This window comes from Giraffa tippelskirchi, chromosome 1, assembly GCF_054371585.1.
Source record: "Giraffa tippelskirchi isolate mGirTip1 chromosome 1, T2T-mGirTip1v1.2.pri, whole genome shotgun sequence".
Taxonomy (NCBI): domain Eukaryota; kingdom Metazoa; phylum Chordata; class Mammalia; order Artiodactyla; family Giraffidae; genus Giraffa; species Giraffa tippelskirchi.
Window position 1 is genome coordinate 178,753,211 of NC_137275.1, and position 23,879 is coordinate 178,777,089.

General features: G+C 46.6%; 1 protein-coding gene across 12 annotated transcripts in view; it reads right to left on the bottom strand.

The window, feature by feature from the left end:
* Window positions 1-23,879, bottom strand: part of PAX5 (paired box 5) — a 180,523-nt gene that overhangs the window by 103,279 nt on the left and 53,365 nt on the right. For all 12 annotated transcript variants that reach the window (XM_081510326.1, XM_081510311.1, XM_081510287.1 and 9 more), the window contains one exon: window positions 11,598-11,773. In XM_081510326.1, coding sequence (XP_081366452.1) covers window positions 11,598-11,773 — 176 coding nt within the window. The remainder of the gene's footprint in view (window positions 1-11,597; window positions 11,774-23,879) is intronic.

Here is a 23,879-nt window from a genome sequence, read left to right on the forward strand (position 1 = left end):
TGACACTCACAGTCAATAGTTATTTAAATAATCCTTTATATATCAATTATTTGATTATCATTGCTTCTTAATTGGGACTTAAATCTTATTCCTTCTTTCTGTATTTCATATCCCTCTCATAGGCAATATATATTAATAGTTGGGTCTTGTGAGCCTTTTTTAATGCACTCTGACAGTTCCTTTCTTTTAATGGGTATTCTTAGACCATTAATATCAAAAGCAATTATTGATATACTTGGATTAATATCTATCATGTTTGTAATTGTTTTCTATTTATTGAACTTGCTTTTTATTTCTTTTTTCCCTGCTTTTCTTCTTCCTTTTCTGGGTTTAATTAAATATGTCATATGAATCCATTTAATTTGCTTAGCACTACTGAACTATATACTTAAATATGGTTAAGAGGGTAATTTTTGTATTATGTGTTTTTATCACAATTTTAAAAACATTTTTAAGTCAAAAAGACAGTTTTGGTCGTTGCCCTATAATTTTCAATATACATTTATAACTAATCTAAATTAACCTTCGAATAACATTGCACTTCTTAAATTGCAGTACAAGTCCCTTCTAACAGAGTATTCCCAATTCCCCCTTTTTGTCCCTTGTGAACTGACTGTCATTCATTTCACTTATCCATATGTTATAATCATATGGATACATTGTTACATTTTTGCTTTAAGCAATTTCCTTTTAGATCAATTAAAACTAAGAAAAATCAAAGAATTTTTATCTTCGTTTATTCCTTCTCTGACACCCTTCTTTTTTTTTTTTTTTGTAGATCTGAGTTTCTGACCTATATTATTTTCTTTCTCTCTGAAGAATTTTTTTTTAACATTTCTTGCAAGACAGGTCTGCTGGTCATGAATTAACTCCATTTTTGTTTGACAGAAAATCTTCATTTTTCCTTCACTTTGGGGGGACGATTTCCCAAGGTATAGAGTTCTAGGTTGGTAGGTTTTTCGTTTCAGTGCTTAAAATATTTCACTCCACTCTCTTCCTGTTTGCATGGTTTCTGACATGAAATCCACTGTGATTCTTTTCCTTGTTCCTCTTTTCCTTGTTCCTCTTTAAGTAAGGTGGTTTTTGTCCCTCTGGCTTTTTTCAAGGTTTTTCTTCATCTTAGGTTTTCTGATGTTTGAATATGATATGTGCAGGTTTAGATATTATGGTATTTTCACCTACTGCTTGACATTTTCTGAATTTCTCACATCTGTGGTTTGGTTATCTGACATTAATTTTGGAAAATTCTTGGCCATTACTACTTCTCCTCATTTTTCCTTCATTCTAGGGGTACAATTCTAGGTTGGTGAGTTCAGATGGTAAAGAATTCACCTGCAATGCAGGAGACCCAGGTTCAATCCCTCAGTTGGGAAGATCCCCTGGAGAAGGGAATGGCTACTCACTCCAGTATTCTTGCCTGGAGAATTCCATGGACGGAGGAACTTGGCAGGCTGCAGTCCATGGGGTCACAAAGAGTCAGACACGACTGAACAGCTAACACTTCAAATACTTCTTCATTCTCTCTTCTCCCTCTGGTATTCCAATTATGCACATGCTATTCCTCTCAAAAATTGTCCCAAAATTCTTGGATCATGTTCTAGTCTAGTTTTTGGTTTGTGCCTTTGCTCTTTCGTTCTTTTTTCTTTTACATTTCAGTTTGAGAAGTTTCTACTGACACATCTCCAAGTTTACTGACGCCTTACTTGACTATGTCCAATCGATGGATGCATCTGTCAAAGGTCTTCTTTATTTTTGTCACTGTATTTTTAAAAAATTTTCTAGCATTTCTTTTCAATTGTTTCCTAGAGTTTCCATTTCTCTGTTTACATTGCCAACATATTCTTTCATGCTGTCTCCTTTTCCAGTAAATCCCTTAACATATCAATCATAGTTATTTTAAATTCCCTTTCTAGGGACTTTCCTGGTGGTCCAGGGGTTAAGAATCCACCTTGCAATGCAGGATATGTGGGTTTAACCCCTGGTTGGGGAACTAAGATCCCGCATGCCACAAAACAATTAAGCCCACTCACCCCAACTTCTGAGCCCGCGCACCTCAACAAAAGATCCTGCGTGATGCAATTAAGACCTGACACAACCAAATAAATACTTTTTTTTATCCCTATCTAATGGTTCTAAAACCTGTGTCATCTGTCAAATTCTAAACTCTAATGGCTGAGTCTGGTTCTGATGCTTACTTTATCTCTTCAGTCCGTGTTTTTTTTTCTTGCCTAACTTTTTGTTGAAAGCTGGACACAATAGTATTGAGTACAGAAACGGAGGTAAATAGGCCTTTAGCGTGAGGTTTTATGTTAATCTGGTAGATCTCAGCTGTAACTCTCTGTATTGTCTTTCCAAATTTTGCAGTAGCTGCTTGTCCTGCAACCTTAATTCTCTGATGGGTCAAGAATAGTCGTTGCCATTCAGTTTGCTCAGCTTTATTTCTTGTTGCAAATATGGGAGTGGTGACTCCCAGGCTCTTTATACATCAGAGCCCAAACCAGAAGTCTCTCATATCCTTGTTACTGAAGTACGTTGTTTAGCAATTCACCAAGAGTGTATTAGCGGTAAACTCTCTTTTTGTCTGAAAATGTTTTCCTTCACTATTAAAAGATCATTTATCTGAAGACAGGTCAATTGTTATTATCTCTTAACATTTGAAGATATTTTCTATTGCCATCTGACTTCTGCTGATGCTTTAAAAAGTATCATCATTCCCATATTTGCAACAAGAAATAAAGCTGAGCAAACTGAATGACAACTATTCTCAACCCATCAGAGAATTAAGGTTGCATCTACTACTGCTGTTACTCTATGCCACACAGGACAGCACAGGTGGTCAATGTCACTAACATGGCACATCTGTAAAAATTTCTTGGATGAATGAATGAATGAATGAATGAATGAATGAACAACCCAGGAAGGCACAGGCAACTCTTTGACAATTCACTTGTAATCTTTAAACCCCACATACACAGAATTTTCCTGTCATCTAAAAGAGCAGAACAGACAGGAAGAAAAAAATGTAAACAAGTCAAAATAAAAATAAGAGATGAATTCCCAATTTGTTTTATCTCTCACAGAATGTTAGAGCTAGAATGGATCTCAAGGATGACCCAGTCTAATCTCCCACCCTAAAGGCAGAAACCATGACTCAGAGAGAAGTGACTGGTCTAAGAACAGGTCACCATGAAAGCCCAAAGTCTTCCCAGCCTCAGATCTTCGTGCTGGCTGTTCCCTCTGCCTGAGACACTGTTCCCACCACCCTTCCCTACCTTGAGCTCAAAGGTGCCATTCTCAGATAGACATTCCTGACCTCCCATCTCAATGAGGTCCCACTCTTTCCTCTCAGCACACCCTGATCTGTCTGTTCTCCATGCTCATCACACTCTGTAATTATTGGTAATGGGACACTGCTTTTGCTGACATAGTTATTTTGTTAAAATCTGTTTCTCCATTGCTAATGGTAAATTCTGGGGACCACATCTGTCTTTGTGGCTGCTGTGTCCCCAGCACTTAGCACAGTACTTGGCACAGAGCAGGTGTTCCATAAATATTTGCTGAATGATATCAATCGAGCATTCAGGAGATATCTACACTTGCAGAGGTCAGGGGGTTGACTTCAGAAGACAGTCTACACCCACAAAAAGCAGAGATTGGAGAATGTGGCTTCTTACCAGCTACATCATTTGGGGCTTGTTACCTAATTGTTCATCTGCCAAATGAAGATTATACTGCATATAATCTGTCTCATAGTTGATGTGAGCAAGAGTGCTGTGTGAGAGGTTGTTGGGATTTTTTAGTGAGCAATTCCTTTATCTTCAATTATGCCTCACACTCTGCCAGACCCCCTGCAGGTGGTGGCCCCTGTGGGCAGCACACAGGTCTGTTTAATCCTCCTCTCCACTGCCTACCTCCTCAGGGTCTGCCCCTGAACCTCTGGACAGAGGATGCTAGGCACTGTGTGTGGGCGGTGAGGACAGCAGCCCCTGGTGTCTAGACTCCTGGTCCTGGTGTCTTCACCAGAAACGCCAGCCCTGTTCTATGCACTGGAAGAGTTGGACTCATCACTGGCCTCCCAAGACCTTGCAGCCTCCAGTCCTTTGCGGCTCTGAGTCACAGCCCCTGTGACTCAGGCCTCTCTGCCTGCCCTAGTGAGGACCCTGAGGGAACTGCCCTCAGTGTCCCTGCCATGCTGCAACATGAAAGGTCTCCTTCTGTTGCCTCTCCTGTCCCTTCCCCTCTTCCCATCAGACCGTCTCACTCTTCTTACACTAGAATCATTCTTTCAAGTTGGAAGGACCCTAACTTTTAACTGATCAAGTCCTCAGTGGATTGTTAAACTTCCAATACAGCATATATGATTCTCCTTATATGCCTCCCATGACGGGACGCTCACTACTTCACAAGAAGGCCCACTCCACTGTGAGAAAGCTTGGGCTGTTAGAAAGTTCTCTTAGCCTGTCTCCTTCCCTGCTCACACCCCTAAGTCTTCCCTTCTTCAGACCAAAAAGTCCCAGTTTCTCCAGTCATCCCTTCGAGGAAAGGCTTTCTTTTTTAAAATTTATTTATTTATTTTAATTGGAGGTCAATTACTTTACAATATTGTGGTGGTTTTTGCCATACATTGATGTGAATCAGCCACGGGTGTATATGTGTCCCCCTGTCCCAAATCCCCCTCCCACCTCCCTCCGCATCCCATCCCTCTGGGTTGTCCCAGTGCACCAGCTTGGAGTGCCCTGTTTCACGCATCAAACTTGGACTGGTCATCTATTTAACATATGGTAATATACATGTTTCAGTGCTATTCTCTCCCACTTTAATGCTATCCCACCCTCGCCTTCTCCCAGAGTCCAAAAGTCTGTTCTTTACATCTGTGTCTCTTTTACTATCTTGCATATAGGGTTGTCATTACCATCTGTCTAAACTCCATATATATGTGTTAATATACTATATTGGTGTTTTTCTTTCAGACTTACTTCACTCTGTATAACAGGCTCCAGTTTCATCCACCTCATTAGAACTGACTCAAAATGAGTTCTTTTTTATAGCTGGGTAATATTCCATTGTGGTACCACAACTTTCTCATCCATGCATCTGCCAATGGACATCTAGGTTGTTTCCACGTCCTAGCTATTGTAAACAGTGCTTCAGTGAACACTGGGATACATGTGTCTCTTTCAATTCTGGTTCGAGGAAAGACTTTCAACCTCCTCTTCTGAACAAACTCTATTCTGTCTGCAGTGGAGGAGCCTGGCCCTGAGCACAGCCCTGCAGTGCAAAGTGAGAGGAGCACAGCTAGTTCAGAGCAGAGGGGTACAGTCACTGCCCCGACTTCGGCTCAGACCTCCAGAGACCATGTTGGTTCGCCGGCAGCCCCAGCACTTCCTGATTCCTGCAGAGCTCCCAGGGTGAGCAGATTGGACACCCGAGTTGTGTCTCTAGGACACTGCCTGCCTGGAAGAGTCCATGGGTAGCCTTATTGTGTTTAACTGTGGGGAATCCAGTGGCTACCAGCGTGAACTCTGGACCTGGCTTCCAACTTGGCTCCACACTTACTGTGTCCCTGTGGCTAAGTCACTGAACTGATCTCACCAAGCCTCAGTCATCCTGTCTGCACAATGGGGATAATAGGAGTTTTGTGACTTTGTAATGAGATGGGGGTGGGAGAGTTCTTCTCAGAATAGAGCCAGGTCTCTGGTAAGCAATGAATATATAGTCACTACAACAATTAACAGTAATGATTAGAACTCAGTGCATTCATGAGCTCAAACAAGAGGCAAGACAGTCTGGACTAAGTGGGTCAGTGAAGGGCTCCCAGGGCAGGCAGGACTCCTGCTGGGCCTGGACAGCATAGATTTAGAAACAGACTGGAAGAATGTTCCATCCAGGGAAACTGTGAGCAGGAGTTTGGAGAATAACAACACTGAGAAAGAATAATAACTGCAGTCCCTGCCTCACTCCAAGCTCAGAGCCATCCCTGGGGTTCCCACGCTTGGGTACGCATTCACCCACACACACAGACACACACACACACACCAGCCATCATCCATGGCCCCCTCGCATAGGAGGAGCCCATCTCACATGGAGCAGTGAGGGGTCAGGCCTGGCTCCAGCAGAGCATCGTGCAGGCAAGCAGAGGGCCGTGGGGATGGTGAAGGGTTGGGATGAAGATAAAAAGCTGGGATTTAGATTTTGAGCAGTGGGAAACCATAAGGGCTATTATATGAGGATGAGCTTCAGGAAGAGAAAGCCACCAGTGCAGCAGGAACAGGGCAAGAGGCAGGAGCCCCATGGAAGTTTGCTTCCAGGAGAGCAGACTAGCCCAGGCCTCAGACATTGGGCTCTTGGGGACACACTGTCCCCAAAGCAAAGCCAGACCTCCTCACTGCCACCTGCCAGCCCTTTTGGGTTTAGGGCCATCCTGCCTCTCCAGCCCTGTTGTCTCTGACTTCCTTTCACTCAGCCCATATTCCAACCACTTAGCCTAGCCTGCAGTTCCCCGCTGTACTTCCACCCTCCACGCCTTCATCTGTGCCGCTCCTTCTGCCTAGAATGCCCTCTTCAACCAACTCTGCCTTCTCCACAGAGCAGCATTCTGCCTATCCCTCAAGGCACAGCATGAATGACACCTCCTTCAAGAAGACTTCCCCCATTCTTAGCCTGGCACACCTGTCTCCTGTCCCTGCTTCTCTCCCTACCTGCTCTCCTGCCGGAATTCCCTGAAGAAAAGGAAACATGTCTGCCACCTCATCATTTCCTCACAGTTCCCAGCTCTTTTCCTGACTTAGGGAGAGTTCAAACCATCTCTGATGACCCAGCTCAATCGTCCTCAGAAACACAAAACCAACCCCTTCCCAGGAAGAGGATGCCCACAGAAGCAGGCAACACTCAGCCCCAGGCCCATCAGCCTGAAGAAATGCCACCGAGCAGAGGGCAAAGCAGCTGATGGGAGCAGGAGGCATTCCTGGTGGCTTCTCTGTTAGCAAGGGACAGGACTTCTCCCGGTTTAACCCCCTGTGACCTTTGAACTTCCTGGGAGGTCAGCAGCACGTCCCCCTACCCCAGCTGTCTTCCTGTCTCTGGCCCAATGGGAGGGAGGGCCCTGGGCCCGTTCCATTTTGCACCCGTATTGATCTGTTGGCAGCAATGGGCTGGATAATTAGCCAGGAATTAGGGTTTCTATTACAGCCAGGAGGCTGCTCCAGCTGATTTATCACCTGAATAATTTACTGTGATTGAAAGGAAATTAAAATGAACTCCATTTGACAACTGTGAGCTTTTATGGGCTTTAGTGAAGGCTCAAAAGCCAGATTAATAGCCTAGTGTTGGTTAATAGTCTGCCGAGAGTAAATACGGCAGGCTGTGCTTGGAGGGTGGCCTTTCTGCCGTGGCCGGAGGAGGGACCAGCTCCCGCCAGCAGCGTGGCACCCATGACAGCGTCAACGTGAGTTTTACTGAAACACATTCCACTGTTCGAAACACACACACACACATACCACCCGTCTTCGTTTCTTTTTTTTTACCTCTTCTCCTCCAAGGTGATTTTTACTCACTCCACATGGAGGAAAAACAGAATTGCTTTTTCAATAACCATTTTGAAAAGGAAGTGTTTCATTGTCCCAGGAGTGTGTATACATTAACCCATTCTACCCAGGGACAAGGTTTTACTAAGTTCCTGTATAAAAGGAAGAATCATGCATGCTTGCACCCAGGACAGATCTTGGCAGGAAGAGCAGCCAGGTGAGAGTGGGCTCTGAGCTTGTGGAAGTGACAGGCAGGACCCCAGCCAGGCCCTGAAGAAGTATGCTCTTCCCATGGGCAGTTGGAGGCAGGGGGCTGATTAAGGAAGAGTTGACCACCCAAGCTCCTGGCAAGCCTCTGAGGGTTCTAGGAATGACCAGTGGACTCTGGCTACAAAAGGCCAGTTCTGGAAACCGGCCAACCAGAAAACTGGCTCCTAGAACTGTTTGGAGACACGGAGGCCCATATATCTGTCTTGTCCAAGGTAGACAAAAGATCTTGAGGTCAGAGTCCAGCTCTGCAGCCTCGACAGATCCCAGAAGCCTGAAAACAGGGTGAACAGTCTGAAAAAAAATGTTCCAGTCTGTAAAATGGGCTCACAAATCTTGCCCAGCCTGTGTAGCAGGCATTTACATGGAGAGTCTGATGAGAGGATGGATGTGAAAGATCTTTGGAAACTGTAGAGAATCATGCATAGACAGAGAAGATCACTGCCACTACTGCTGGGCTGTGCTAGGTTGATGTCAAAATCACACTCTCTCCTGTCCCAGATACAGAAACTGAGGTCTGGAGTAAAAGTGATTTGCCCAACTGGACAGAGGCTGGACTCAAGTCAGACACTCCCAACTCCAAAGCCAGTAAATATTCATCCTACCCCATGAGCTGCCACTAGACCCTGCAGACCAGATCAGCTCACATTTGGAAGAGGGGCCGGCTTTGGCGGCCAGAGCTCTGGGCCCCCTCCTGACCACCGGGGCTCACAAGGCCAGGCTGCAAGCAGGTGTGAGAAACCTATACCCTTGACGCGCGTCCCTTCCCAGCCTGTGGCCCCTTGCTCGGCCAACATTTATCCAAAGTGACTGGGAGTGCGGAGCGAGGGTACGTCATTCATAGTCCAGTGCCTGTGTGCGTACCCGCAGCCCCGTGGTCTCACCTACTATCTCTCCTCATTATGGCCCATTACGGGAAGGTGAAGCAGATTAACCAGAAAGCATTGAGTCAGTCATTATCCTGCAGGCAGGCCCTGCCTCAGAGCCCACACAATCAAAGTCAGTCCAGCAGTGTGTCCGTGCCATTCTGAAGGACACTGCAAGGCCAGACTGCTAGGAACACGGTTCCTCCACCAAGGCCCATCTCTACACAGGCTTATTGACCTGTCCCCTGATGTCACTTCTTCCATAACATCCTTCCTCCCTGTGCTCCCTGCGGAGGCAACGACTCTGTTCATCAGGGTCCACAGAACTTTCTCCCTCGCCTTGCAGGTTCTGAATCCACATCACATTGCCCCTGTAAGGCTGGAGGCTGAGCTGATGCCTGATTCATCCTGCCCTCCTGCCTCTGGGTGCCCAGCACTGTGCCAGGGTCACAGCTACCACGTAAGATATATGCTGGATAAATGAGCAAATGAGCATCTGAGCAAGTGAGTGAATGGATACGTGGGTGGACTCCTCCAAAGTATGAAGTCCTATAGTCTGCCTGGGCTTCTAGGGTATTCCAAGCTGAATGAACTAGAATTAGATTCTGTGTTTCCATGAGAATCACATGAAACACAGAGGGAAACATGATCCCTGGCACCTAACATCTGAATTAAGTAAATAAGAGCTTAGTAGAAATGCCAGAGGTTTTGTGCAGAGGTCAGACAAACTCTATCCTTTCTGTGGGCCTCTAAGAAATGAGGAGATTGATAGCTTGCTTCTTTTTAGAGCCCTACTGGCTCTAAAATTATGTAATATTGTCAAAGGTTACAAGATAACTTTTCTCCCAGATTCTGGAGGGAAAGGTGGGCTTCATCCAATGAAGGTTCCAAGCTGAGTCCCTTTGCTTTCTCCTTATGGGGTCAGATGGAATGCGGCTTCGGCCATCTCTCTGAAGGGCTCCGAGCAGTGGGACAGGCTGCCTGTGATGGAAACAGACACTTCTCCCTAGACCCCAGGACCTAGAGTGGGTGAGACTAGCTCTAACCTGCACCTATGACTGTGTGATTCCTGGAGGAGGTGCCACTCAACTGCAGGAGAAAGACGGAAACCCTGAGCACCGTCTATGAGACCAGGCCCAGCTAACCAGCATCTCCTCCTACCCTCCCCCAGTCCATTCCCTGAAGCCCAGCCGCACTTTCTTTCCTTCCTCACTCCTGCCACACTTCCTCTGGCCTCAGGGTCTTTGTACTCTTATTCCCTCAGCCAGTCAGTTCTCCTCACCATGTCCCTTCAGGGCTCAGCGGAAGCCACTGTGGCCTCCAGGCTGGATCAGCACCTGCTTTATGCCTTTGGAGAACCTCAGACATTTCCTCCTCAGTGCCTAGCACATCTGTCATCCATGACCCTTTGAGTAATCCTTCTTCACTGTGATTCTTCCACACATCTGTAGTCTCCCTGAGGGCAGGTCCAAGCCTGTTTTGTTCACTCATGTACAGTGACTGGCTCTGTGCCTTGCATATAATAAACACTCATCAGTGTTTGTTAAGTGAATACATAACTTGTTGGGTGAGTGAGTGAGTGAATAAAAGTCGCTCAGTCATGTCTGACTCTTTGCAAACCCATGGCCAGGCTCCTCTGTCCACGGAATTCTCCTGGCAAGAATACTGGAGTGGGTATTCATTCTCTCCTCCAGGGAAACTTCTCCACCCTGGGATTGAACTCAGGTCTCCTGCAATTGCAGGCAGATTCTTTACCATCTGAACCACCAGAGAAGCCCAGACTTGTTGGGTGACCTTAGGCCAAGCCTCTTTGCCTCACTAGGCCCCAGTTTCCCCATCTGAAAACAAAGTAGCTAGATGGTCTGTGAGTGCCCTCCTAGGAACCAAACAAAGACAGCCAAACTGTCACAGGATGGTGGTCCCTGGGGCCTTGCTCATTCCTCCCCATCCAAGGTCCCCTCCAGACCTCCTCTCTCCACGGCAGCCTGTCCTGCAGCCTACACTGTTTTGGGTGACTCTTTGGGAAAACTTCAGAAGCCAATCTCTCATTAGCCTGCAGAGGAAGCTCAGCAGGTTAGTCTTCATCACCAGGACCAGCCAGCAAGTGCTGGGGAAGTCATTGCTCTCAGGCCCCTGCATCTCACCCAGCGGATGGGAGCTCTCAGCATGCAGGAGTCAAGTCCGAGCCGCCTGTGCCTGTGAGGTCTCCAGCCCAGGGCTTGTCACGTGTGGGGCACCAGGAAACAGTCTCCTGAATCAAATCTGGTACTCAGGGGGAACCTTATCCAGGTCCTGAGAGCCTCTCCCTGGGCAGAGCCTTTCTGGTCCCTCCCTTCTCTGTAGCCACAGGCAGTGACTGCTTCTCAGCCCAGGTTACAGCAGGGGGCTGCTAGCAAGGGATCATCCTGCTTTCTTCCCTCTCTTGTAAATGACCCAGCTGTAAGTCTGTCCAGTGAGACACTTCTTCATCTCCAGACTCTTGGATTCAATTCTAAAAGCATGACAGGGCAACGTGACAAGAGGGCTGACAGTGGGGGACACGCCAGTGCCATCATCACCCGGTTTATGGCCATACGGTGCTTACATATTTCCACCTGCATCTTGACTGACAGGATAATGACCCAAGACCACCTCAAGTGGCTCAGGAGATCATTACACCACCCTGTGTGAAGAGCCCTGGGTAAGCACAGCACCACTCAGCAATGGCGGGGCAGCCAGACACGGAACACTCCCCACCAGGCCCGAGAGACCAGGCACCAGGGCCAGCAATCGCAAGAGCCCCAGATGCATCCTCTAGACCTCGTGGGAGGCCGCCACTGGCCAGGTGCGGCTCTGAGTTAAACCTGGCACTCTCACCCACACCCCGCCAGATGCCTTCGGGTGCATCACCCAGGCCTGCATGCAGGTGGTGGGTGTCGGAGGCAGCAAGTTGGGGTCATACCTGCTCAGGCTTGATGGGCTCCGCAGTGGTGAAGATGTCCGGGTAGTGCTGCCTCTCAAACACGCGGTCCAGCACCTCCAGCTGCTGTTGCGTGAACAGGTCTCCCCGCATCTGCTTCCGGAGGAAATCTCTGCCCGGCAGTGAGTGGCCATTCGGCACAGGAGACTCCTGAATACCTTTGATGAGTACGAGAGAGGAGGGGTGAGTGTGGGTCCTGCAAGCTGCTGGGCAAGACAGGCCAGACACTGGATTGGGAAGAGGGTCTGGGAGATACACAAGCCCACCTCCTTCCCTGATGAGAGAGGACACAGCAGCTCAGATGGGGAGGGGTTCTTTGCCAAGGTCGCCCGACTAGTTAGGCCAAAGCCAGCTTCCCACAGCCACACGCCAGGCCCTGCGTGAAGCATGCTTCATTGCAGTTAATCCTCACAATGGAACCAATGCAGATGGTATTATTTCCCCTATTTTGCAGATGAGAAAATTGAGACCTAGAAAAGCAGACTGATTTGCCTGAGGATTGGAACTCAGGCTGACTCAGAGGCTTAATCACCAGGCACCACTGCCTCTCCTGCACTGAAGGTCCCCTTGGATCAGTTTTGTCCCAGAGCTGTCCCTTACCTGGGACATTTGCCATCATATCACGTGACCAGCCAATAAAACACAGTGTTAGGAAGGCTGTAGGGAAACACATGCTCTCATACAGTTCTGATGGGAGTCTACTCGTCACACACCCATGGTGGACAATTTGATAAAATCTATCAAGATCACATGGGGCTCTCGTGACAGGAATACTGGAGTGCTTTGCCATTCTCTCCTCCAGTGGTCCACATTTTGTCAGAACACTCCACTATGACCCATCCTGACTCATCCTGAGCCTAGCACAGCATGGCTCATAGCTTCCCTGAGTTACACAAGCCCCTTCATCACAAGGCTGTGAGATGGTTAGATAGCATCACCAACTCAATGGACAGGAATCTGAGCAAACTCCAGGAGACGGTGAAGGACAGGGAAGCCTGGCATGCTGCAGTCCATTGGGTTGCAAAGAGTCAGACACAACTCAGTGACTGAACAACAAAATCAAGATCACAAATGCAAGTTCTCCTTGATACAGCAATTGCACCTCTGGGAATTTATTTTACAGTTAAACTCACACATATAGGAAGTGATACGTGTACAAAGTGCTGGTAGCAAAAGACTGGAAACAACCCAAGAGTCTGTTTTAGGAACTGGTTAAATAAATTATGGTATGCTCACACAGTAGAGTTCTGTGCAGCAGCAAAAAGGAAAGAGGACTTCTGTGAAGTGACACAGAAAGATTTTCAAGATACATCATTAAGTGAAAAATAAATAAATAAGATTCAGCACAGCACACAATCTTTTGTGTAAAAAAGGAAGAAAATAAGACTTTACACGCATTGTGTGTGTATGTATGTGGGTATATATATATATATACATATATATGGCCGTGTGTGTGTGTGTGTATATATATATATGTATATATATTTATATATTTAACTTTAACTTATATGCAGAATACATCATGCAAAATGCCAAGCTGCATGAAGCACAAACTGGAATCAAGATTGCCGAGAGAAATATCAATAACCTCAGATATGCAGATGTCACCACCCTTATGGTAGAAAGTGAAGAACTAAAGAGCCTCTTGAGGAAAGTGAAAGAGGAGAGTGAAAAAGTTGGCTTAAAACCCAAAATCTTAAGCCAAAGTTGGCTTAAGATCATGGCATCCGGTTCCATCACTTCACAGCAAATAGACGGAGAAACAATGGAAACAGTGACAGACTTTATTTTCTTGGGCTCCAAAATCACTGCAGATGGTGACTGCAGCCATGAAATTAAAAGACGCTTGCTCCTTGGAAGAAAAGTTATGACCAACCTAGACAGCATATTTAAAAGCAGAGACATTACTTTGACAACAAAGGTCTGTCTAGTCAAAGCTGTGGTTTTTCCAGTAGTCATATATGGATGTGAGAGTTGGACTATAAAGAAAGCTGAGCACCGAAGAATTGATGCTTTTGAACTGTGGTGTTGGAGAAGACTCTTGAGAGTCCCTTGGACTGCAAGGAGATCCAACCAGTCTGTCCTAAAGGAAATCAGTCCTGAATACTCATTGGAAGGACTGATGCTGAAGGTAAAACTCCAATACTTTGGCCACCTGATGTGAAGAACTGACTCATTGGAAAAGACCCTGATGCTGGAAAAGATTGAAGGCAGGAGAAGAAGGGGACGACAGAGGATGAAATGGTTGGATGGTATCACTGACTCGATGGACATGAGTTTGAGCAAGCTCTGAGAGTTGGTGATGGGCAGGTGATGGACAGGGAGGCCTAACATGCTGCAGTCGATGGGGTCACAAAGAGTAGGACACAACTGAGCGAATGAAGTGAACTGATACGTGTGTGTGTGTGTGTGTGTGTGTGTGTGTGTGTGTGTGTTTCTAATGTTGCCTTTCAGAGCCATACGGAAGGCAACATGAGAAATAGTTAGAGTGGTACCCATCTAGGGAGGTAGAAACTAAACGGATGGAGGCAAAGGGGAAGGAGACTTTTCATAGCATGATTGTTTTATTTGTTTTGTTATAGAACTTTAAACGTATTGCCTATTCAGAAATGTAAATTACAAAGAAAATACAAGATTAAATTCTCTATGGGTTCTGTATTGTTAACTCTTCACACTATCACAGTCCCTGGTGATGATGCCTACATTTCAAAGAAAATATTACAAACTATCAATTAAAAATTAAATGGGTTGAAATATATTTTGTGAGCTTTGGGTCTGAACCATTCAAAACAAGAGAAAATAAGGTGGGTGAAAGATTCCAGTGAGGAATGGCCTCCAGGGCCATCTTTCCCCAGGGCCCTCTGGAAGCAAGTTGCTCATTCAGGGCTACCCAGAAACACTGCTGGTAGACAGGCCCAGAGGAGAGGCATCTGCTTTTGCCATTGGGAAGCCCTAGGGGGAACCAGGGTGTGTCAGATCTCTCCCTGGCAGGTGCCCTTACACAAGCTGTCCCCAATCCCCCTTCCACCCCTGCCCCACCAGCCCACTGCTGTCCTAAACTTCATTCATCAGGTCAAAGCCCCACCCATGTGAAGAAGGAAGCCAAACCAAGGAGCTTGAAGCAGTGGGATACTGTGTCCTGGAGACACTGCCCAAAGTTGGTGTTTCCCCAGATGTCTTATCTGGGGGCAACTGCAATACAGGCTCTGACATTTGAACAAAGACACCAGCTTTGGGTGTTGACATGAGTGCTGGACTTTCAGAGTCCCCTGTGTAGGCAGAGAGCTCAGAGTGCCCCAGCAACCTCTACTGGAAGGGTCTTCAGAGGTGGCTCAGGACACCCCTGAGAAAATGGATCCCAGATCAATTCTAGCCCAAGAGGATACCTAGGCTGGGTTATAGACTGAATGACCAGACACCCCAACAGGAGGGCTTCTTAGCGGGATCTCTGACTCCTGTTTTCCAGTCTGGAGCCTGAGGCCCTCCTCCAGAAGCCTGTAACACTGGCCTTCCATGAGACAGGTCCTTGCTCTTGCCCATAGGACATCATCCTCAGAGCCCCCTCTTCCATCATGGCCTACCCCATGGGGATTATCCCACAAGGGTACCAAGACTAGCGGTATGTGGGAGCTCATGGCTCAGACGGTGTCTGCCCAGCAGTGTTTTCCATTGGCTGGCATTCACCAAGTGGCCCTTGTGTACACAGGTGTACACACACACACACACACACACACACACACAGGGGAAGAAGGCTCAGCTGGCTTCTCCTCAGCTATTGCTCTGGCGACTCATCCTGACCCCAGGCACTCTTGCCAAAGCATGACCTTGGCTTGAGTTCCCCAGTGCTCCCACTGAGGAGTCTCTTTCCGTCAGAATAATCGCGTCCACCTTTACGAGACTTCTCCCTGCCCACCAACTCCACATAAACTCACTAGCCCCTGTCCTCCCTGCCAGGCTCCAAACTCCTAATAAAGGCTCTTTCCTGTCTGCCAGCTCCTGGCCACTCCTGCCAAGGCCTCGCCCTGCTGAGCCCCACTGGACAGTGTCCACCTCTTCCCTCCCAATTGGGTTGCCCCACCAGACATTCCCCCACCTCGGCCTCTGGAGGAGGTCACTCCCTGGCAGCCAGGCCATCCTCCTGTCCTCTCCCACAGGCTTCATAGGCTGGGCTCTGTGCACAGCTCAGAGCTCTGGAAAGCCAGAGCTTCGCCTCCACTGAGGAAGCTCAGAGAGGGGGGGCTCAGCTGAGGGCTCCTGTGGGCAAGGTCACTGTGTGGTCACCAAGTAGGGCCTGGCACAGAGTTAAGGCTCAGGACACATGCCAAATCAAGTGCACACACTCAGGGTCCTTGGAGGCCCAGCGCCCAGGGCACCACCAATTCAGCAGCACAGGCAGCCTCACCGAGTCTTCTAGAAAGAAGGCTCACCACGTCCTGCTCTGGCCTTCTGAAAGTCAGCCACAGCACCGTGGGCTGAGCCTGGGAGAGTGTGCAGACTGTCCTGGTGACCCAGACATAGAATTGAGGACTGTGAGCTGGGAAGAGCCGCCTGTCCAGTCATTCACCCCCGCACTGCCTCTGCTTTCTCTCTCCTGGCCACTCCTGCCATGAAGTGGGGCATGTCAGGTGGGAGGGAGGTGAAGTCTACCTGTCACTTGGCACAGATGCCAAAAGTCTATTATTTCCTTAAGAAGGCCTGGGGCCTTCCTAAACATACAATCATTTATTCATTCATTTAACAGATACTGAAAAAGAGTTTACTCTGCACCAGCTAATAGCCTCCCAAAGGGAGTCATGCTTGAAGTGGAAGCAGAGGACAGAATGTCAGCAAGAGCAAAGGGGCAGGGGAGGGTGTAACAGTCAGAGGAGGAAATGAAGGGGACAGAGGGAGTTGAGGTGAAGAGACCCCGGGAGACTCTGGACATGCAGGCAGGGGTTGAGTCACAGAGGCCACAGAAGCCACAGAGGTAATTAGAGCCTCACCAGAGGAGGAGTTGGGTGGGGAGCCACAGAAAGGACCTGGGGAAACAATTGCCCTTCACATTTCTCAGTCCCAGAGCCTGAATTGCTAGTTCCTTTAGTTCAGGCTGTGCTTTCTAAACCCTGCTCCCAAAGTTTGGAAAGACTCAGTTCAGTTGAGTCACTCAGCCATGTCCAACTCTTTGCGACCCCATGGACTACAGCATGCCAGGCTTCCCTGTCCATTACCAACTTCAGGAGCTTGCTCAAACTCATGTCCATTGAGTCAGTGATGCCACCCAACCATCTCATCCTCTGTCGATCCCTTCTCCTCCTGCCTTCAATCTTTCCCAGCATCAAAGTCTTTTCCACTCAGAACTGAATGAGTCAGTTCTTCAAATCAGGTGGCCAAAGTACTGGAGCTTCAGCTTCAGCATCAGTCCTCCCAATGAATATTCAGGACTGATTTCCTTTAGGATGGACTGGTTGGATCTCCTTGCAGTCCAAGGGACTCTCAAGAGTCTTCTCCAACACCACAGTTCAAAAGCATCAATTCTTCAGTGCACAGCTTTCTTTATAGTCCAACTCTCACATCCATATATGACTACTGGAAAAACCATAGCTTTGACTAGGTGGACCTTTGTCGGCAAAGTAATGTTTCTGCTGTTTAATACACTGTCTAGGTTGGTCATAGCTTTTCTTCCAAGGAGCAAGCTTTTAATTTCATGGCTGCAATCACCATCTGCAGTGATTTTGGAGCCCAAGAAAATAAAATCTATCACTGTTTCCACCGTTTCTCCACCTATTTGCCATGAAGTGATGGGACCGGATGCCATGATCTTTGTTTTCTGAATGTTGAGCTTCAAGCCAACTTTTTCACTCTCCTCTTTCACTTTCATCAAGAGGCTCTTTAGTTCCTCTTCACTTTCTGCCATAAGGGTGGTGTCATCTGCATATCTGAGGTTATTGATATTTGTCCCGGCAATCTTGATTCCAGCTTGTGCTTCATCCAGCCCAGCATTTCACATGATGTATTCTCCATATAAGTTAAATAAGCAGGGTGACAATGTACAGCCGTGACGTACTCCTTTCCCAATTTGGAACCAGTCTGTTGTTCCATGTCCTGTTCTAACTGTTGCTTCTTGATCTGCATACAGATTTCTCAGGAGGCAGGTCAGGTGGTCTGGTATGCCCATCTCTTGAAGAATATTCCACAGTTTGTGGTGATCCACACAGTCAAAGGCTTTGGCATAATCAATAAAGCAGAAATAGATGTTTTTCTGGAACTCTCTTGCTTTTTTGATGATCCAACGGATGTTGGCAATTTGATCTCTGGTTCCTCTGCCTTTTCTAAATCCAGCTTGAACATCTGGAAGTTCATGGTTGACATACTGTTGAAGCCTGGCTTGGAGAATGTTGAGCATTACTTTGCTGGCGTGTGAGATGAGTTCAATCGTGTGGTAGTTTCAACATTCTTTGGCATTGCCTTTCTTTGGGATTGGAATGAAAACTGACCTTCTCCAGTCTGTGGCCACTGCTGAGTTTTCCAGATTTGCTGGCATACTGAGTGCAGCACTTTCACAGCATTGTTTTTTAGGATTTGAAATAGTTCAACTGGAATTCCATCACTTCCACTTTCTTTGTTTGTAGTGATGTTTCCTAAAGTCCACTTGACTTCACATTCCAGAATGTCTGGCTCTAGGTGAGTAATCACACCATCGTGGTTATCTAGGTCATGAAGATCTTTTTTGTATAGTTCTTCTGTGTATTCTTGCCACCTCTTCTTAATATCTTCTGCTTCTGTTCGGTCCATACCATTTCTGTCCTTTATTGAGCCCATCTTTGCAAGAAACGTTCCCTTGGTATCTCTAATTTTCTTGAAGAGATCTCTATCGATTTTACCATTCTATTGTTTTCCTCTATTTCTTTGCACTAACCACTGAGGAAGGCCTCCTTATCTCTCCTTGCTATTCTTTGGATTAGAATCATCTGCATTCAAATGAGTATATTTTTCCTTTTCTCCTTTGCCTTTAGCTTCTCTTCTTTTCTCAGCTATTTGTAAGGCCTCCTCAGACAACCATTTTGCCTTTTTGCATTTCTTTTTCTTGGGGATGGTCTTGACCACTGTCTCCTATACAATTCAAGAACCTCCATCCGTCCTCCTTGGAAAGACTAGGAGCTGGCAAGATGAATTTTGCATTTGTACTCATTTGGCGGTGATATGTGGAGTCAGCCTGTTAGCCACAGGTGATCCACTGAGCCCATACTGAAGGTAAATCACTCCTCATGGCATGTGCCCAGTTGCCAGGATAAACACTAACCATGTGCACCCATGGCACCTCCTCCAGCATGTCTTCCTTCATGCCCTAGTCACTTCTCCATCTCATCACTTTCTCCCTTATCTTAGAAGTCAAGCCCCCAGGCTCTTCACTCTGACACAGCACTATTTAGCTACCTTGGGGAGAAACACCACAGTTAATTTATCTCTGTCTTCTCCAAAGAGAACATTTGCAGAGTAAATGAACAAATAGGTAATACTACCTTCACTCCTCAGATCTGGTCTGCAAATGTCACATTCCATCTGACCTCCTTCATTCATTCATTTGTTCATTCTTGCCTCAATCAACCTAAGGGAGCAGGCGCTGGGCTAACGCAGGGCAAACAGTGATGAGCAAAAGCTGGCCCAGCCCCGTCCTTGTGGAGTTATGCCCAGTGGAAGAGGCAAACGTTAACTGAAAAATAATCAGACCAGTAAAGGTGAAAGTGTCAACCATGACAAATACTCTGACAAAAAGACTCATGGTTCTCAGAGGCCAGGGACATGGCTGACTTATCTCTGGGTACCACAGACAGTGGGTGAGCACGAGCCAAACAGACTACATGCACAGAGACAGCTACAAAAGTGAACGCCAGAAAAACCACCCCCTACACAAGGACTGGTCTGAATCTCCAGGCCTCCAATGGACACTTCCGTAGCGTTTCCCATCCACAAAGATGCTGTCTGACTTCACTGGAGAATGTGGTCTTGGAGACAGGCTCCAGAAGCACTCAGACCCATTTTATTCCAGGGAGGAAAAGCTGAATTTGCAATGTGAGTGGTATGCTTAAATATATGGGTAGACATGGGCAAAAGTACAAAGGTATACAGGGGGCATGGTATCTTTAAATCTTCTTTTCTACTCCAAATCAAATAATATGTAATAGACCCAGTGCTGGGCTTAGTCAACCATGGCTCGTCGAATTAACATTCTGGAAGCTAGCTTCAGGGGAGCAAGGGGCAGGAAGCTGTGTCTCGGGGAGCAAAGAAATGCTGGCTTTAAATTTCAGGTTAAACCAATGTTATTCACAACCCGGCTTTGAAGCTAAAAGCTTTACACAATCGGGTCTGGTCACGCAAAGAGGGAGGAAGCAAAAGAGCCTCAGATTCCCATCTGTCAAGAGAAAGCTGTCTCTTGTGTGTCTTAAAAGATCATAAACCCATTGCGTTTTCTTTAGAGCACAGCCGATTCAGGGGTTTTGTATTTTTTCTTAGAGGGTCTTGGTTTGTTTCTTTAAAAATCATCATGTACTTTATGTCCACAGATGCTCCCTGGGAGAAAAGAAATAAAATAAAAAACAAACAGGAATCTCCCTAATTCCTCTGGCATCATGGCCTTTGGGATACAGCCCCAGCCAGAAGCCCAGGAGCGCAGGAAAGGAGACTGGAGCTACTGAGTCAGTCTCTGGCCTTTCTCTGAGTCCCATTTCCCTGCAGAGCCCAGCCCAAGTCAGAGCTCCGACACAGCCTCCTTTATCCTCAGCATGGCAGGGCAGTGGAAGGGCCCAGTGGGAAAAGGGCTGGGAGCCAACACACATAGGTTCTAGCCCTGACTCTGCCCTTACTTGCTGGGTGGGCCCAGACAAGTTCCTCTCCCTCTCTGGGCCTTAGGTGCCCCACCAATAAACTAAGGAGGCTGTTAGTCATTTCTAACCACTTTCTTCTTTAAAATCCACATAGATTTTGTCTACTAAATAGTATTAAGTGAGCATTCATCTATTTTTACATTTTAGTTGTGTTTTCCATTTTGGTTGTTTGTACAGTATTTTAAGGGAGTAATCTACAACCCAATATTCATTCTACCCCTAAATAATGGCCAGATGTACCCAAGGGATTTTCTGTTTGCTAATATTTGGTTTAGAGATGGACATGTGGGTGGGGGAGGGCTTCTAGGAGGAAGTCAGAGACAGGAGAAATCTTTGTTTTCCCACTGAGCTACATTTTTTTGAAATTGTGAAAATAACTCCCAGATCGCACCGTTAATGCTTCTTGGCACTACAATGGGCCCTTCCCTTACCCCAGGCTCTGAGGTCCTCTCCCAGTCTGGCTGGCAGTGCTCCAAGGAGGCTGACATCTAGCCATTCTGCGGCTTCTGGACTCTGGTACCCACCATGTTCACAGCCCTGCCTCCCTTAGTGAAGACGGAGACAGAACCAGGTCTTAGTGTGTCGTGTGCCACAGGAGTCGAGCCAGCACGGTTGGGAACACCGAACTGGGATGACCTGGGGCATTTCCAGCTTGAGTCAAGTGAGTCCAGGGAGTTTGGGGTGGTTTTCACCAGATGGGGAGATAGCAATCATAGCTGTCATAGCTAATTGTTAATTCTCTCTTTTTTTTTTTTTTGACCACACCACATGGCTTGCAGGATCCTAACTCCCTGACCAGCGATCAAACCCAGGCCCCAGCAATGAAAGCGTTGACTCCTAATCACTGCACCGACAGGGAATTCCCTGTTGTAGCTAATTCTTAAAGCAATCCATAAAGCAGAAACCAACCAAATTCAGACCATGCTAATCTGCAGCTTTAAGAAATTGTTTCAGATGCAAGAGAAGCTTGCTGAGGGTAGTCATGGCTCCAGAATTTATCCTCAGGAGGTGCTAGGCAAGACCATGGGTTACAAAGGGGAGGTGAGGGCGGACAGCATATTTGTTCTGGGACTACGTCAGCAAAAAGACCCTGCATACACTGAAAGAACACTATGTATCCCTAGCAGAGATGAAGAAAAGACATCTGAAGATAGAGGTGATGAGGGCATAGGCTCTTTAATCCCTAGTCTCACACTGGATGGAACACTGCTCCATGCCAGCCTCCCAGACAAGTTATAGTCACATCTTTAAATTTCACTGACCCTCAGAGCATTTGGGTGGAGGGTGCATATTCTTACCCCATTTTACAGATGAGAAAACTGAGGCTCAGGGAGGTTGAGTAACTGAGGTCACTCAGCTGGCATTTGTACTTCAGTCTCTTGTCTGCAGATCCAGTGCTCTCTCCACTTCCCTCCTTGGGTCAATTACTAAGACTAAAACCCTCTGTTTCTTCATCTGTAAACCAGTAAGCAGGACATGGTAAACAGAACAGTGGTAAGCAGGACCAGCTTTGGGGTTTTATAAGGAATAGATGAAATAATCTCAGTGACATACTTAACATGAAGTTAGTGTCCAAACAACATTAGCTGCTGTCTGCATCATCTTCACCAGGAAAACCTTTCCAAGGCTGCCACAGGACAAAGCCCAGCCCTCCCAGGCCTCCATGATCTGCCCATCCAATCAGGATCTCCCCCAACACCATCCAAGCAAGCTACACCTCATTCCCCAAGAGTCCACATTTCCCCTGTTCACTGTTCCTTCTGCCGACTCACCCTTCACCCCAGCCCACCAAAGGCTTGTCTAAAAGCCACCTCCTCTCAGAAGCACAAAGTCTAAACTAATCGCACTATCTTCTAACTCTCCTCAGCAAGTTGCACAGGCTACCACTGTTACCCTGGATTTCACCCCTTCACAATTCACTCTGTGAGATCCATCCTCTTGGAATCTCCGTTTGATTGCTAAGGAAATTGGCAGAGATAACAAGTAACTTGTACAAGGTCACAACAAGGTCACATGGCAGAGCACTTGCACACCTTTTAAAGGTCTTAAAGTGAAGCCGGCCACTGTGATGGGTGCGGTACAGCCCACTGGGTAGGTTCAAATCCTCACTCCATCTCTTAGAAGCCTGTGATGCTTGAGAAACTTTAATCTCTAATCCTCAGTTTTCTCATCCATGAAATGGGATAATACATAATGGTATGTGGAATTGATGAAAGAACTGAGTAAGGATATATGTAAAATGCTTAGCATAGCTCCTGGCACAGACTAAGTGCTCAATAAACACAAGCTATTTCTAGGATTACTTCGGCATACCTTGTTTTATTAAGCATTGCTTTATTGTGCTTTGCAGATAATCGCCTTTCTTTTTTTTTTACAAATTGAAGGTTTGTGGCAACTCTGCAGCAAACGAATCTATCAGTGCCTTTTTTTTCCAACAACATTTGCTCACTTTGTGTCCCGTGTCACATTTTGATAATTCTCACAACAGTTCAAACCCTCTACCAGCAAAAAGATTACGAGGCACTGAAGGCTTAGAGGGTAGTTAGCATTTTTAGCAATAAAGTATTTTTTAATTAAGGTATGCACATCTGTTTTTAGACACAGTGCTACTGCAGACTTAATAGACCACAGTATAGTATAGGCATAACTTTCATATGCACAGGAAAACCAAAAAAGTGTGTTGACTCCATTTATTTCAAGTTGATTTACTGCGGTGGTATGGAACCAAAGCCGAAATGTCTCCAAGGTATCTTCCCTGCTCAGAGTATAAGCTCCCTGAGGACTGAGCCGATGTCTGACTCACCACAAACAAGGGCTGATTAATGTTTATTGACTGAATGAGTGACCTGGGAAGACTTGAGGGGTTGAAGGCCGAATGGTTCAGGGGAACTCAGTAATGGGATAGTCTCTAGCATCACTGGAGAACTCAGGAGGAAACCTCTGGGAGTGACCTCCATTATATCAGTGATCTCGAAGGAGGAAAGAGAGAACCAACTAAGAGTTTATGTTCTACGTTCTAAGAAAGAGCCGAGGCAGTTCATAAAATTTTAAACAAGAGGATGTTAAGCTACCAAAACTCAGTTGAGCACTAAGCTTCCTGGCAACACACACCAAAAGGAAAGCACAGCAAGTCATATAGTGTATGTGCTCACAACAACAACAAAATGCCATTAATTCTTCCACTCAAAATAATTCATAGCACTTCTATTCTCTGCATGGTGTTTTGAATGCTTAGGGTGACTCTAAGATGACTAATAACCCAGATGTGGGTCCTAGAAGAGGGACTATCAGAGCCAGACCTCAATTAAGGGAAGGGAACAAGGTGCTGGGATAAGGGGATGGGATTCCAGCCCCAGTCAACTAGTGTCAGTCAGCAATATCTTGAGAGCATCTATGCTATGAG